Source organism: Salvelinus namaycush, unplaced genomic scaffold (assembly GCF_016432855.1).
Source record: "Salvelinus namaycush isolate Seneca unplaced genomic scaffold, SaNama_1.0 Scaffold6, whole genome shotgun sequence".
Classification (NCBI taxonomy): domain Eukaryota; kingdom Metazoa; phylum Chordata; class Actinopteri; order Salmoniformes; family Salmonidae; genus Salvelinus; species Salvelinus namaycush.
In genome coordinates, this window is record NW_024061308.1 from 834,549 (window position 1) to 851,204 (window position 16,656).

A 16,656-nucleotide genomic window follows, 5' to 3' on the forward strand; every position below is an offset into this window, starting at 1 on the left:
CCTCACTCCAAAAGGGAACCGTCTCTCCCTGATACTCCCTGAACAGAACCATTAGCTCATGTTATCTTGAATGCTCTTTAGGCTTTATTACCCAAAGACATCGTAAATCTCCTCTGTCAGTGCTATCTCATAGAGGCCCATCCTCAGTGGAACACACACACAATACTCAATTCTGTCGAATGTAACAACTATTATAATGTAATACAAACATTATAACATAATTTTACAATTTTCCACGACACCCCTATCATGTAGCAGCACAAGGGAGGGGGCAGGAGGGCACCACTAGGCATTATGAACTTGAACATCATCAACCAGACACAGAAGATAATGCATACTGTTGTCATGTACAGGGGACCTCCTGTTTTGTGATATTCCTGTGGTCTATGAGATTCATTCTATACATTCTATAGAGTTACTTTAGCTGTTCTGAGTATCCCACTGAATGCACTGTCTACGTGTCATGGAGAAGAGCAAAGATTCATAGTTTGGCAAGCTACCAATCCCGACTCAAACATGGGTTATTGTTGATGGTTCGTTTTCTGTTTAAAGGTGGCACAGAGACAGAGACAGAGACAGGATCAGTTAAAGTTACAATTCAGGAATACCGTGGTACGACAGCATTATGCTTTTGTTATGTGCATCTTTTGTGGCCCAGATCACAATCCTCAACCCCAGCTAGTGTTACCTGTTGTACATTGACTTCTTTGAAAAGTAAAAGATGCAATGCTCGCTCACCATTAAATTTTTTTGTTGTTGATTTAAGCAAGTTAAAAAGATTAACGTTTCGGCCTTCAATGGCCTTCATCTTCTTTCCGTTCGTTGACTTCTTAAAGTATACTATTTATATTTTAGGTTTACTCTTTTACTGCTGTACTTTGTGTAGATATTCCAAACCAAAGCAGCTCCGTTGTGCAATATTTTGCATGGCTTCAAAAAAAAAAATATTCCTTCTAGAATGGTTATTAGTTTCTGAAGGAGCGTGTGCAGTAAAGGCTGAGCCAAAGAAAGTATTTTTGTCACTGCTGATCTTTCAGCTCAGCTGTGCCCTGTAAGAAACATGTTCTATTCAAACCTTTATGTCCTGCATCTTTATTAGATTGAATAATGCTATTGGAATGATATTACATAGTTATAATGGTCATTATGGTGATGATTATCCAGACATAGAAATTATGTTTGTAATGGCTTGATATATGTACCTGCTGTGATTTTTGATGTATGTAATGCAGAAAATTATGTACGGTGTATGTTACAGGTTATTGTAAAGTTTAGACAAGGTTTTACTTGTTCAGGTTTTACTTGTATTATCTATGTATGAAAGAATAATTTTATACTCGATTATGTTTGTGTTTGTAAATTATTTTTTTTACGATTAGACACTGAGAGACAATCATTTTATTAATAGTTTGTGCCTTGCAGTGTTATAATCCTTGCACTTTAGCTCTGTATTTACCTAGGATAAAAGACAGATTCTGCACATAAAAAAGTTACCCAAAAAGTAATCAAGTGAGAGTTGTGTAATCAATGATATACTGTAGCTTGCCAGGAAACATTCAGTGAGGGAATAGCATAATTTTGTGTTATCCCATGGCAGTTTCTAGAAGTCAACATAATGACAAAGAAAATAGAGCATATAGACCAGAACATCCTGGTATTGGTGACATAAGCTCTTTGTAGCTGTAATGATGAGGTACAGTGTTTTGTGAAATGTATGCTGTCATTTTCCTTGCATCTGATAAATAACCTGTCTACACAAGTTTACAGGGAGAGGCACCATAATCTGTATGTATCTTAATGGGGTAGACAACTAAATGAATTGACTGTAATCAGGTTTCCATCCAAACGTATGTGGGTAAAGTACATGTCGGATAAATGACAGGCCTGATGGAAACAACATCTGTTGGTATACATTACAAAGGTCGACAAAAAAAATACGCTGGGCAAGGTGAGATCTTTTAGTGTCGGTAAAATGTAATATGCGAGAAATGTCCGTGGAAACGCTTTTATGCGCAAATATTAACGTAATAACCATCAATCATATCGAACTAAACTTGGAGTCACGCGATTACATGTTGTGTGGTCCGAAAGCATGCAGTTTATTCGGCTATAGATTGAATAAATTATGGTGAACTTCACAGGGTGGTGAAAATGCAAGGTGATGACAGAGTCGGTTTAGGTAACATGAAAGAGGATGGCATTGGCATGTCTGTACAGGTAGGGTGAGTCAACCGTTTTTTTTTCTACAAGCAAGCACTCACGCACACAACACACACAGATAAATCAGTACCATGGACAGCCACATCATATTTAGCTTAAATTGATTGGACTAAATAGTTTTTGGTATATTTTAGTTGTCACTGTATTAGACTAAGCATAGGTGATTAGATGATGTTGAAATGTTGAAGTTGCAATGGTGCTGGAATAGTTGAGGCAGCGCCTGTTTTCTTTGCGACTTCGATAACTGCGTTGTTTTAAATCAATAGTTGTTTAGTAGACCGAACATTTTGGAAACATTACCTTACTTGACTATGCTGTAGGTAATTGTAATTGTTTGTTACATGCACTATGTTTTGTGGACTTCACCGGACAGAAGTTGCTCTCCGGTTTTGTGATGAAACAAAGATGTAGTTGAATTTATTCTGCCACTGTGTCTTCTTATTGTCTCAGCCTTATTCCTATAGGCCTATATCACGGTGTCGGGGCATATGAACTAACACATTATAGAGCAAACAATCACAACACATAGATTGTAATAGCCTATGTCTTTTTTCTTTCCTGGCTTCCCCTATGATTTTACTCACACTCCGCTACTGAAGATGATGAGCTTGATGCTCCTTTCCAATAAACATCGAGGGTCTTATTCTGGTTACATGAACATCGATGCTTGGCTGCCGTTTGACAAAGAAAAATAAACTCACTTTTTAGTCCATAATAATCTCATCATAGGCTATGGCCTACCTGCACTATATTTGCGAGATGTTGGCTAGACTAGAGAGCACGTGCAAATACCAGTGTGGGCACACTCTCTATTTCACGCAACATTTTTTGGTGAGAAAACCATCAGTAGAGTTGGAAATGCGATGGAAACCCATTTAACTTGTATTTTTTATTCGTTACATGGGAATTTTACCGCGAAAGGTATTTGTATGTGGACTACGTCATCACTCACAGCTTTTATCCCCAACAAGTCAATTTGATGGAAACACATCTCTGGTGGGAAAATGAGCATATTGTTTTTATACGGATTTTAGAATATTCGATTGAAAATCTGTCGCCAATGGGATGGAAACCTAGCTTAGTCACAAAAGATTAAAGAGTTACACTATTGGATGAGAATATAAGTGGGAACAATATATATATTTATATATATATATATACAGTATTTATAGTTTACGCCTGATATGTTAGGTTAGTCCCTGGCTGGCTGGTTATATTTCAGAATAGTGATTACAATATAGCAAAATACTGTTACATTGCCAACATGTTGAAATTATAACGCTCTCAAACAAACGAATCCATTAACTCACGCAAAACCCAGACCCTTCTAACTTGCCGTACCAAGAAGCGCTTTTAGAGAAGAAACATGGCGGCCGCTGCGCTCGTTAGACGTCCTGCGAGTGTCCTTCCCAGGTTTTCAAGTGAGTAACACAAGACATGCACTTTTAGATGATAAAAATGCACCGATAACTGCACTGTTGAGAGATAGTTGAAAGAATGTTTAATCTGAACACAGAATAGTTTTTAAGCGACATTGCTACCCTCTGTGACTCTTTTTGTGATATGACCTAAGTTAGCCGGTTAGCTAACTCTTGCTTACGAATACGACTAACGTTAGTTGTCTAATTTCTAGCACCATGTCATATATCAGATATCAGTTTGTGCCACAGACATTTTTGCTAAGAAGGCCTATGTTTTTGGTAGGTTGATCATTTGTGATGTTGGCAGTTTGAATACAGTACAACCATCAGAGATACCCCACCCCCTCTGCTTGTACTGCTCCCCCCTGCAGGTTCCTGCTCCCCTGTGGTGCTATCAGCCGTCCCTGTGACAGTCCAGCAGAGAACGGTCCACCATGCTGTCATCCCCAGAGGGAAAGGGGGGCGCTCCTCCTCCAGTGGGGTAGCAGCCACAGTCTTCGGAGCCACCGGCTTCCTGGGAAGATATGTTGTCAACCGCCTGGGTGAGTTTCACCATCATCAGTCCCGAAGCCTTCAGATGATAACCTTTCAAATGACCATGTTGTGTTGCTACCATGTTGTTGCCATGTTGTGTTGCTACCATGTTGTTGTCATGTTGTGTTGCTACCATGTTGTTGTCATGTTGTGTTGCTACCATGTTGTCATGTTGTGTTGCTACCATGTTGTTGCCATGTTGTGTTGCTGCCTTGCTATGTTGTTGTCTTAGTTTTTTTTTTTGTAGTGTTGTGTTGTCTCTTGTCGTGATGTGTGTTTTGTCCTATATTTATATTTTATTTATTTATTTTTTATCCCAGCCCCTTTACCCGCAGGAGGTATTTTGCCTTTTGGTAGGCCGTCATTGTAAATAAGAATTTGTTCTTAACTGACTTGCCTAGTTAAATAAAAACTTTTTTTTTTTTAAACATGGCAGCTCTGTGGTCTTCAACTTATTTCTTATGTTTATATGTGATTGTGAGGGATGCATTAATTTCTTTGGTTTTGTGACAATACTCTTTGTTTACACTGCAGTGACTGCATACTTGTGTTTCCTATGGCGCAGTTATGTGTTTGTTGACCTGTCTGGTGGTTTTGTAGGTCGTATGGGTTCTCAGATTGTGATTCCTCACCGGTGTGACCAGTATGACCTCATGTATCTCAGGCCCATGGGGGATCTAGGACAGATCATCTTTATGGTGAGAAAAATACAATTTATCAGATGTGACGTCATTAATCACTTCACTTTCAAATCTCTTCATTTGTTAGCTAAGTGTTGGTTTTTCTCATGCCAGGTTACCCTCAAGCCTCATATGTGCACTCCGCCTTGCTATATTTCAGGAGTGGGATGCCAGGAACAAGGATTCTATCAGAAAAGCATTGGCTCACTCCAATGTGGTCATCAACCTGGTGGGACGAGAGTGGGAAACCAAGTATGGCCCAACTGACTGTATACACAAACATATTTTAGAAAAGTACATGGTTCCTAAAAAGAACCCACTGGTGGTGAACATTCACATAAAGAGTTGCTCCATCACTCCATCACTATATGAATCAACCTACTTTTAACTACACCAGAGGCTTGAATTACTCCTTAGTGGAGCAAAGAACCTCAACCCTGCTTCCACCATTAGGAACACTTATATTATGACTTTCTGCGAAACGTTTGTTGTACTTGGCTTTACTCAGTGTTCTGTTCTTCCTCTTTCTATCTGTATAAAGGAACTATCCCTTTGAGGACACCTACGTGAGCATCCCTCAGCAGATTGCCAAAGCCACCCGGGAGGCAGGCATCACAAAGCTGATCCATATATCTCACCTCAACGCTGACATCCGCAGCCCCTCCAAATACCTTAGGAATAAGGTACTGGCTAATGCAGAGCTCTCTTTCTTGGACATATTTCTTTCTGGCATGTCATTGTGGAGAAATATCATGTAATGTGTGTAATGTAACCTTGTAGGCAGTAGGTGAGACGGCTGTGAGAGATGAATTTCCTGATGCCATCATCATGAAGCCTGCTGAGATGTTTGGAAGGGAGGACAGATTCTTCAACCATTTTGCCAGTAAATAAGCAGAGCATAGTTAATTTCCGTGTGGCCCAGAGTAAAAACGGTTAAAAAGTTAAATAAGATTTAAATGTGATCTGTCAGAACTCTTAAGTAGACAGTGTCTGTATTTGTGGGAATATGTTGGCATAATTACACAGCCTCTGTTGACTGTATAGGACTGCAAACTGTTGAGGGGGCTATTGCATAGTTGAATGTTCAGTGTATTGGCAAAACAAACCAAAATAATGATTTTTTTATGGTGCTACATCGGCTCCAATTGGTCTTGATGCAATGCTATTATTGTTTAAAAGGGGATGAGTTCAGTCATTGTTTGAATGTTTGTTTTTTCCTTTGTTGCACAGACATGCGCTGGTTTGGGAAAGCTGTGCCTCTCATCTCCATGGGGAAGAAGACGGTGAAGCAGCCTGTTCATGTGAGTGTGTCTGATCTCATGATGTCAGCCATGTCTGTTACTCAAGACTCACTCTGTCTGCTCTTTTCAGGTGGTGGATGTGGCCATGGCTATCATCAACGCCATCAAGGACCCTGATGCCAATGGCAAGACATATGCACTAGTTGGGTAAGGACTTGAAATGGGCTTGACTTTTGGCTGTTTTTTAGGGATGTCAATTGCGTTTCCAGTCAGTTCAGGAAATTAATTAAAATTCTATCCATTAATTTGAACTGCTCATTATCAACAACTAGGTGAACCTAGTATAAATCATAAAAACGACTGTTCATCGACTAGATGAGTTGCTTTATTGCATGGGTTTGTATCTTGTACGTGGAATAAAATATATGATTGTGTAATGGCAGTTTCATGTTCACACATGCAGTACATTATTTAGAAACGTCAACCAGCAGAATTTAGAGATGTAGCAACCAAAATGTTTGTCAGTCTTTTGGTTAGTTTTGTTTTCCTGCCACACAGACCAAACCGTTATCTCCTTCATGACCTGGTGGAGTACGTGTATGCTGTGGCACACAGGCCCTTTGTGCCCTACCCTCTCCCACGCCCTCTCTATCAGTGAGTTTGCACCGGCTTCTGGTTCTGCATGGTATCTTAAATGGCCCTCGGGAGGAAAATTAACTGTGTACGTACTATTATAGGATGACTGATGAAGTGGTGTGCCAAGCTGTTAGTATGTTTAGAACACAAAAAGCCTTATCAAGTTTGACCAGTGGATGTGAGGTGGCAAGGAACAAGGAACCTGTCGGTTTTTTAAATGCAATACTATCAGATACGGTATGATAAACATGTCTTTCCTTTATCTCTGGTTTCAGTCTTGTTGCACGTTTCTTTGCAATGAACCCATTCGAGCCTTGGACAACTCCTGACAAAGTAGATCGAGTAAGAAAATGCAACATAAACAGCAAATTATAAGCATCTTTGTAAAAAGCAAATTTTATACAAATTAAGGTAAATTGGAATTTTCTTTCATATTTTTGGGGCCACATGTTGAAGAAATGTGAATGAAGGAAATATGTTTACACAAATCCAAGAGAAAGTTTAATGTCCTGAATGTGTTTGTTCCAGTTCCATACCACAGATATGAAGTATCCAGGGCTTCCTGGCTTGGAGGACCTAGGCATTATCCCTGCCTCCATAGAGAAGAAGGCTATCGAGGTCCTGCGTCGCCATCGCCGCTTCCGCTTCTTGGAGGCTGAGTTGGCCGATACCAAGCCAGCCAAGACAGTCAACTATTGAGTAGCCCGTCTTGTCTGACTGCCCAACACCACCACCATAGCCACAGGCTGATCCTCCTATACAACTGTGCTGTCTTCTTTTACAAATACTCTGTACATAAATAAATAACAGATGATCGTCTAAAACTATTTTGTCATTATGATTCCATGGATCCATTTAAAACAGCATTCATTGTGTAGCCAAAAAAATATTAAGTCTAAATAATCAGTCACCTTAACACACTCCCATGTGTAACATAACATGTGCATCACTATTTATTGAGGAGATGTACTTTGAAACCACCATCTGAACGGTGTTTCAGGACTTTGAGTCAGCAAGGTTCAGCAATCTATTATTTCCTCCAGTAACTCACTATCTGTTTTTATGGAGCCCCTCCCACAGTTCCACTACACACCAAGTCTCCACCTCCACACCAACTGATAAGATTTCAACTGTTATGTCCACGTTTCTCTCAGCAATTATCAATGATGTTCTACATCACATATCTGGTCTTAACATCTGTGTTTGTGTAATCATGCTTGTGTTTGTAGGCCTAAATGATGTAGCCTAATTGTTTATGAATGTATGTTATCCATTCATGCTTTTGTATATGTACTATTGATATTTGTAAATCAAACAATGAAATCAAGCCACAGCCGGCCATGATTACAGACATCTGTGTATGTGTCCTTTGACACTATATAAACTAGTGACCCGCAGTGTTTGCCATTATACCCTGATGAAGACAGCGTGGCTGTTGAAATCTTGGTATTAAATTATTGTGCCTTTTCTTTGTAATGTGTTATTTTAACAGTTGATCTACCTTGTCAACTCTCCATAACTGTTAATTAAGTAAATCAATGGTGATTCGCTTTCTTTTTTTTAATAGGCACATGTATCCTTTGTTGATTAGATAAGAAGTATTTTATGGCATTACATGGAGGGAGTTGTAATGTCTTTAGAGGGCACAGTTACCGAATCAATGTATATGACAAAGGGACATAACCAGGCTTGTTGTCGACAGGTAGCAATGAAGCTCAACGTCCTGCGAGGAGTGGGAATCACGTTTGGAGCCATTATTCCACTCATCATGTATATTGTCTATATGAAACAGGCAGTGAGTTCCACTTCCAATACAAAAAGGCTTCACCAAAAAGAGACTGCCAAGAATCAGAATACTGTGCTGATGACGAGACTGGAGAGAATTGAAAAGAACATCAACAAACTATGTAAGTGTTTCTATGTAAGTGTTCTCAATCGCCATCTTGACATACATTCTTTGCATTTCAGTATTCTTTACTGAAGTACATGACATGACAATATGCACAGTGATTTTTGGGGGGATTGTGACTCTTGTAATGCATTTCTGCAATATTTATGTTATGTTGCATGGGTAATATGCTTCTGCATATGAGCTAAAATAATACAGTCATTGTCAGTCAATCATTAAATTAATCTGCCAGTGACTCAGAAATACTGTAAAATGAAGTGTTACTTAAGAACAAAAGGGAATTGGTTCGTATTGTTGTTAGTCTTCTACTGATAGATGGCACTCATGCCAATAACATTGACACAGTTTTCCTCAGTGGCATCAGTAATACCTGTGAGCATTTTGTCCACAGCCGAATTAATAGAATCTAAATATCAGAAAGACCCCACAACAAGGGACGAAGTTGTGGTAACAGAGGCAAAGAAGATGGTGGTGCCCAAGTTGTATCCCAACTCCTACCTGTTAACAAAGTGGGGTGATGACCTCTCAGAGGAGGAGCAGAGAGAGGCCGAGGCCCTGTTCCAGAGATATGGATACAACGTCTTCTTGAGTGACCAACTGCCACTCAACAGAGAGCTGCCAGATACACGAGACAACAGGTTAAACCAACTGTAATCAGGACTGTAACTTTGCTATGGTCATGACCGTAACTACACTGCTTGGTCATGACTTGATGAAATGAGGAGGACATTTAAATATTACTGTCTGATAAATGGTAAGACACAAAGCACAGGTGGTGGTATGCCTTCTAAATAATCTCTCAACACTCAGATGTTTGCAGAAGACATACCCCAAGGACCTTCCTAGTATTGCTGTGGTATTGATCTACCTGGACGAGGCTCTGTCTGTCATTAAGAGGGCAATCTGCAGCATCATCAACCGAACCCCTGAACACCTGCTGAGAGAAATCATTCTGGTGGACGACCACAGCTCCAATGGTGCATCTCACAGTCACCATTCCATTACTAGTGGAGTAAGTATTTGTCTATAGTCTTGATTATGAATCTCTTCTCTCCACAGAAGACCTGGGAGAAAAGCTAGCTGCCTACATAAAGCTCATCCACAAGGAAAGGCCGGGCCTTATAAAAAGGGTGAGACACAAGCAGCAGATGGGACTGACTCAAGCCCGCATCTCAGGGTGGGAGCACGCCACCGCCGATACAGTGGCCATTCTGGATGCTCACATTGAAGTCAACGTGGGGTGGTAAGTGCCATGTGTGTATGGTGTTTCCCATACATTACTTGGGCAGCATCTGTCTGCTTGTCTTTGATTGATTGACTTTTGTTGTTGTCCACGCTTACAGGGCAGAGCCACTGCTGGCCAGGATCAAAGCAGACAGGACCACTGTGGTGACTCCGGTGTTTGACAAGGTCGGTTTTGATGACCTGCAGGTGGAGCATTACTGGGCCAATGCACACGGTTTTGACTGGCCCCTGTGGTGCATGTACGAGTCCTTCAGACCAGAGTGGAACGAGCTCCATGATGAATCACAACCAGGGAAGTAAGTGACGTCCACTATGTAGCATCCAGCCCCATCACTATGAGACTTATTGTCTCATATGTTCTGTATTAATTAGTAGCAGTCAATAGGAATTGCAGAAGAATACCATGTACACTGAACAAAAATATAAACGCAACATGTAATGTGTTGGTCCCATGTTTCATGAGCTGAAATAAAAGATCCCAGAAATTTTCCATACACACAAAAAGCTTATTTCTCTCAATTTTTATACACACATTTCTTTACATCCCTTTTAGTGAGCATTTCTCATTTGCCAAGATAATCCATCCACCTGACAGGTGTGGCATATCAAGAATCTGATTAAACAGTATGATCATTACACGGGTGCTTCTTGTGCTGGGGACAATAAAAGACCACTCTAAAATGTGCAGTTTGTCACACAACACAATGCCACAGATGTCTCAAGTTTTGAGGCAGCGTGCAATTGGCATGCTGACTGCAGGAATTTCCACCAGAGCTGTTGCCAGATAATTTAATGTTCATTTGTCTACCATAAGCCACCTTCAACGTCGTTTTAGAGAATTTGGCAGTGCATCCAACCAGCCTCACAACCACAGACCACATGTAACCATGCCAGCCCAGGACCTCCACATCTGGCTTCTTCACCTGCGGGTTCGTCTGAGACCAGCTACCCAGATTGCTGATGAAACTGTGGGTTTGCACAACCCAAAACATTTCTGCACAAACTGTCAGAAACTGTCTCAGGGAAGCTCATCTACGTGCTCATCGTCCTTACCAGGGTCTTGACCTGACTGCAGTTTGGCATCGTAACCGATTTCAGTGGGCAAATGCTCACCTTCGATGACCACTGGCAAGCTGGAGAAGTGTGCTCTTCACAGATGAATACGGGTTTCAACTGTACCAGGCAGATGGCAGACAGTGTGTATGGTGTCGTGTGGGTTGAGCGTTTTGCTGATGTCAACATTGTGAACAGTGCCCAATGGTGGCGGTGGGGTTTTGGTATGGGCAGGCATAAGCTACAGTGAACAATTGACTTGATTTCCTTATATGAACTGTAACTCGGTAAAATCGTTAAAATTGTTGCATGTTTTTTCAATGTAGAATTGATTTCAATGATGTGTATTGTGTGTCTGTTGTAGCTCCTGCTTCTTGTAGCAGTGCTTTTACTTGCTGGTTGGTTCCACATAATCACTCACTGACTTTTCTTTTTATAGGAGTCCTTCTGTCATGGGTATTTTTGTGGCACATCGACTTTTCCTTGGAGAGATTGGGGTACTTGATGGTGGAATGAAAATCTATGGAGGAGAGAATGTTGAGCTGGGGATCAGGGTAGGTTGAGCTGGTTACCATGGCGTAATGGCTGCACAAATTACAATATCTGATGTCAAGTAGCTAAGGAAATTGTCCTCAGTTGGGTATGTATTAGATTTGTGTCATTTTACAAGCACATATCAGAGTATGTTTTGTCTCATATCTTCAATAACATTTTGCGGTGATCTGGTCTGTTTTATTCCAGGTGTGGCTGTGTGGAGGAAGCATAGAGGTAGTGCCTTGTTCTAAGATCGCACACATTGAGAGGGCACACAAACCTTACGCACCTGACCTGAGTTACATCATGAGAAGGAATGCACTGAGGGTAGCTGCGATCTGGATGGATGACTACAAAAGTAATGTGAACATTGCTTGGAATCTTCCGTTGAAGGTAGGGAAATTGAGATGAGGGCAATTCCATGGAAACGGGATTACACTGACTGGAATTGCCCATAAACCACTGTGGGTCGAGCAACGAAAAAACAAGACAATCTTTCTTTCCTATAAATAGCCTGTGGAAATCATTTTGATGAGATGTTTTTCTAACAGTATTATTTTTGTGATGTATGCCTCCTAGGATCATGGGATTGATATTGGTGATGTGTCAGAGAGGAAGAAGCTCAGAGAAAAGCTTGAATGTAAGCCCTTCAAGTGGTACCTGGATAATGTGTATCCTACACTAGCCACCTGGGAGGAGCTAGTGGCCTATGGAGGAGTAAGGGATACATTATTACTAAGTCCCTCACCAGATTAATACAATGTATAGAATTATAACTTTGACAACTCTTTATAACTCTGAAATTTGCTAGGTAAATGCCAAACAATGTTTAACCAAATTAGTTTTAAGGTCTAACTGTATATAATTCCATTCCATTATTTTCATGGTTGCAGTAGCAGCACACTAAAACAAAGACACACTATGACAAACAGTTGTAACAATCAAATGTTCTAATTTGATGGTGGATATTTATTAAGCAGTCATAAAACGAAACAATCAGGCTGCGTTTAGACAGGCAGCCCAATTCTGATATTTTTCCACTAATTGATCTTTTGACCAATCACATCAGATCTTTTTCAGAGCTGATCTGATTTGTCAAAAAAAAAAAAAACGCAATTTTTTTTTACAAATTAGTATTGAGCTGCCAGTCTAAATGCAGCAGAGTCATGGAAACAGATCTTCTTAGTGAACGCATAGCATACTGTCTACTGTTTCAAACTATGGAGCCAAACCTACCTGTATTGAGAAGGCCTGGTTACACATCCACCATGGTTTAAAGGGCAATGTGAAAAGAAAATATCAAGAGCCGGTACAGTTTGGTTTGGCTGGGCACGATAGTGTAAAGAGGGAATTAGTGTACCACCAAATATTCTTGCCTAAACACACCTTCTTCTTGCACCTCCAGCTGCAGAATGACCTCCTGCAGAGCCATTGTATTGATGAGGGGACTGTCCCTGGGAATATACCCCTTCTTTATGGATGTCATTTCTATCAACCACAGGTATGTTTGTATTCTATGTATGTGTCTGTGTATTGTGCCAAACAATCCGTTCTCCCTGTCTGTTGAATAATGTTCTTATCCACAGCAATGTTATTACAACACTGATGGGGAGATCTACGTGGGTGGGATTAAGTCTCACAAGTACAACAACAACCGGTGTCTAGTGGATCCTGGCACTGGAAATATACCAACGCTGCATGATTGTAAACTGGCAACGGAGAGGGGACTACACAAGCACTGGGACTTCCAACAGGTAACCTGTAATCAGACCTGTGGGTCAAGATCATACATTTTAGAGCTATCTTCTGGAGCAGGGTTTCCTAAACTCGGTTCTGTCCAAACCGTGCTCTAGAACAGTGGTCTATGCACCACACCCAAACACAGTTCCATCAAAGCCTTATTCATAACAGCATTCACTTAACAAGCATGTAAAGTTCATCCAAAGTTATTTTATGTATACATTTGTTTTTCCAGGGTCAAGCCATCAGGAACACACACACAAATAGGTGTCTTGAGATTGCCCAGGGACAAAACTCATACTATATGCTGGTCATCCAACAATGCACTGGGCAAAACTGGAGAATTCAACATGTCATAAGAGAGTTCTAAAACACCGCCATGGACAAGTTGTTAGGGTCACATTCCTGAAATTCTAGATTTGACATTTGTGTTATCTATCATAACTGTTTCAAACAATATCTTGCCAAAAGAAAATACAAAATTGATTGACAACAAACATCCAATGTAGACTATTGCATTATTCTCTTTCTCTTGAAAAACATGACACAAACAGACAGAATAAAAGATTGCATTGTAAAATAATCTTGTTGATGGTGGTTCTGATTTTCAGCTTTTAGCTACCAATGTGTACATAATAAACTAACATGTACCATGCACTGTATATTGAATGCATACACACAAAAATATTTTTGGAGGTCTTAGCATTGCTTTCTTGTCATTGTTCCACATGTTATGTCATTCATAAAATACAGTGGCTAGCGAAAGTATTCTCCCCCTTGGCATTTTTCCTATTTTGTTGCCTTACAACCTGGAATTAAAATCGATTTTTGGGGGCTTTGTATCATTTGATTTACATAACATGCCTACCACTTTGGAAAAAAACAGAAAACTTGAGCGTGCATAAGTATTCACCCCCCAAAGGCAATACTTTGTAGAGCCATCTTTTGCAGCAATTACAGCTGCAAGTCTCTTGGGGTATGTCTCTAGAAGCTTGGCACATCTAGCCACTTGGATTTTTCCCCATTCTTCAAGGCAAAACTGCTCCAACTCCTTCAAGTTGGATGGGTTCCGCTGGTATACAGCAATCTTTAAGTTATACCACAGATTCTCAATTGGATTGAGGTCTGGGCTTTGACTAGGTCATTCCAATACATTTAAATGTTTCCCCTTAAACCACTCAAGTGTTGCTTTAGCAGTATGCTTAGGGTCCTTGTCCTGCTGGAGGGTGAACCTCCGTCCCAGTCTCAAATCTCTGGAAGACTGAAACAGGTTTCCCTAAAGAATTTCCCTGTATTTAGCGCCATCCATCATTCCTTCAATTCTGACCAGTTTCCCAATCCCTGCCGATGAAAAACATCCCCACAGCATGATGCTGCCACCACGCTTCACTGTGGGGATGGTGTTCTCGAGGTGATGAGAGATGTTGGGTTTGCGCCAGACATAGCTTTTTCCTTGATGACCAAAAAGCTCAATTTTAGTCTCATCTGACTAGAGTACCTTCTTCCATATGTTTGGGGAGGCTCCCACATGCCTTTTGTCAAACACCAAACATGTTTGCTTATTTTTATCTTTGAGCAATGGCTTTTTTTCTGGCCACTCTTCCGTAAAGCCCAGCTCTGTGGAGTGTACGGCTTAAAGTGGTCCTATGGACAGATACCCCGATCTCTGCTGTGGAGCTTTGCAGCTCCTTCAGGGTTATCTTTGGTCTCTTTGTTGCATCTCTGATTAATGCCCTCTTTGCCTGGTCCGTGAGGTTTGGTGGGCGGCCCTCTCTTGGCAGGTTTGTTGTAGTGCCATATTCCTTCCATTTAAAAAAAATGGATTTAATGGTGCTCCGTGGGATGTTCAAAGTTTTGAATATTTTTTTATAACCCAACCCTGATCTGTACTTCTCCACAACTTTGTCCCTGACCTGTTTGGAGAGCTCCTTGGTCTTCATGGTGCCGCTTGCTTGGTGGTGCCCCTTGCTTAGTGGTGTTGCAGACTCTGGGGCCTTTCAGAACAGGTGTATATATACTGAGATCATGTGACACTTAAATAAAGTCCACCTGTGTGCAATCTAACTAATTATGTGACTTCTGAAGGTAATTGGTTGCACCAGATCTTATCTAGGGGTTTCATGGCAAAGGGGGTGAATACATATGCACGCACCACTTTAAAAAACATTTTTTAGAAACAAGTAATTTTTTTCACTTCACCAATTTGGACTATTTTGTGTATGTCCATTACACAAAATCCAAATGAAAATCTATTTAAATTACAGGTTGTAATGCAACAAAATAGGAAAAACGCCAAGGGGGGTGAATACTTTTGCAAGGCACTGTAAGCACACAAAGTAAGGGATTTTGGTATGGAGGTCAATGAGTGTTGAATTTGTCAACAAAAAATGTCATTGCTAATTTCCTACATGGGGCTTATTTGATCGTATTTAAGTTTCGTAATGTTTAGGTTGTTACGAATGCACTGCTATAAGTGGACGCACATGGCATTTCGGCAACTTTGGAGAATATATTTTTTTACTTTATAGCTGAGTTGTGCCTGTTGTCATAGAGAGATAGGTTATATCCATGTGCCCTCTATTTTGGCATTGCCATTGAGGGCTTCCACCATATTAAAGAAGTAAACTGGGTGGGGATTCCTATGAGTTGGGAACAAAAAGCCAATTAAGAAGATGCTATAACTGCCCATGTTGTCACAGACTCGATAAAGGCACAGATACAAAGATGAGTCCTCTATCTCAATATTTCCCAACCTGGGGTATGTCGGCAGTCCCCAGGGGGTAGGTGGGAAGAGTAAAAAAAAAATTTAGAAAATAAATATTGGGAAAAATGTTACCATTTTGCAAGGGAACAATCTTTCCAATGTTTTGGAGTTATTGCGTTTTCACCCGGGCCCCTAAACAAAGCAGACAACTTTACCAGTGATAACTATATTACCAATGCATTCATTCTATCAGGGGTGCAACTTTCACTGGGGACATGTCCCCCCCACATTCTGACATGACATTTTTGTCCCCCCCATTTTTATCACTGGAATGTGATACAAAACAAGGCAACTGTGTGCTTTAGGACCAGGCGGACGCCTCCGAGCGGTCAGGTAGGCTGTTTGGAGTGTTTAATATACAGTGGGGAGAACAAGTATTTGATACACTGCCTTGCAGGTTTTCCTACTTACAAAGCATGTAGAGGTCTGTAATTTTTATCATAGGTACACTTCAACTGTGAGAGACGGAATCTAAAACAAAAATCCAGAAAATCACATTGTATGATTTTTAAGTGATTAATTTGCATTTTATTGCATGACATATGTATTTGATACATCAGAAAAGCATAACTTAATATTTGGCACAGAAACCTTTGTTTGCAATTACAGAGATCATACGTTTCCTGTAGTTCTTGACCAGGTTTGCACACACTGCAGCAGGGATTTTGGCCCACTCCTC

General features: G+C 40.6%; 2 protein-coding genes across 4 annotated transcripts; both read left to right on the top strand.

Moving 5' to 3' along the window:
• The first annotated feature begins 3,561 nt into the window (after positions 1 to 3,561).
• LOC120042008 (NADH dehydrogenase [ubiquinone] 1 alpha subcomplex subunit 9, mitochondrial-like) lies at positions 3,562 to 7,559 on the top strand. Its single transcript, XM_038986886.1, has 11 exons — positions 3,562 to 3,641; positions 4,013 to 4,183; positions 4,776 to 4,873; positions 5,016 to 5,107; positions 5,397 to 5,538; positions 5,636 to 5,738; positions 6,086 to 6,156; positions 6,227 to 6,303; positions 6,655 to 6,750; positions 7,008 to 7,074; positions 7,261 to 7,559. Exons 1-11 carry the CDS (start codon positions 3,587 to 3,589, stop codon positions 7,429 to 7,431), a joined length of 1,143 nt encoding a protein of 380 aa, XP_038842814.1. The 5' UTR covers positions 3,562 to 3,586; the 3' UTR covers positions 7,432 to 7,559.
• Positions 7,560 to 7,678: 119 nt separating this feature from the next.
• LOC120042007 (probable polypeptide N-acetylgalactosaminyltransferase 8) lies at positions 7,679 to 13,787 on the top strand. 3 transcript variants are annotated; one of them, XM_038986882.1, is made up of 11 exons: positions 7,679 to 8,639; positions 9,033 to 9,279; positions 9,452 to 9,618; positions 9,701 to 9,884; positions 9,985 to 10,182; positions 11,379 to 11,493; positions 11,681 to 11,866; positions 12,053 to 12,190; positions 12,879 to 12,974; positions 13,060 to 13,227; positions 13,449 to 13,787. In XM_038986882.1, the coding sequence occupies exons 1-11, from the start codon at positions 8,348 to 8,350 to the stop codon at positions 13,581 to 13,583; spliced, it is 1,926 nt and encodes a 641-aa protein (XP_038842810.1). In that variant the 5' UTR covers positions 7,679 to 8,347; the 3' UTR covers positions 13,584 to 13,787. The 3 variants fall into 3 exon arrangements, with proteins under 3 accessions (XP_038842810.1, XP_038842811.1, XP_038842812.1); XM_038986883.1 differs by having other exon boundaries at positions 9,704 to 9,884; XM_038986884.1 differs by lacking the exons at positions 13,060 to 13,227; positions 13,449 to 13,787 and having other exon boundaries at positions 12,053 to 12,113.
• The last annotated feature ends 2,869 nt before the right edge of the window (positions 13,788 to 16,656 follow it).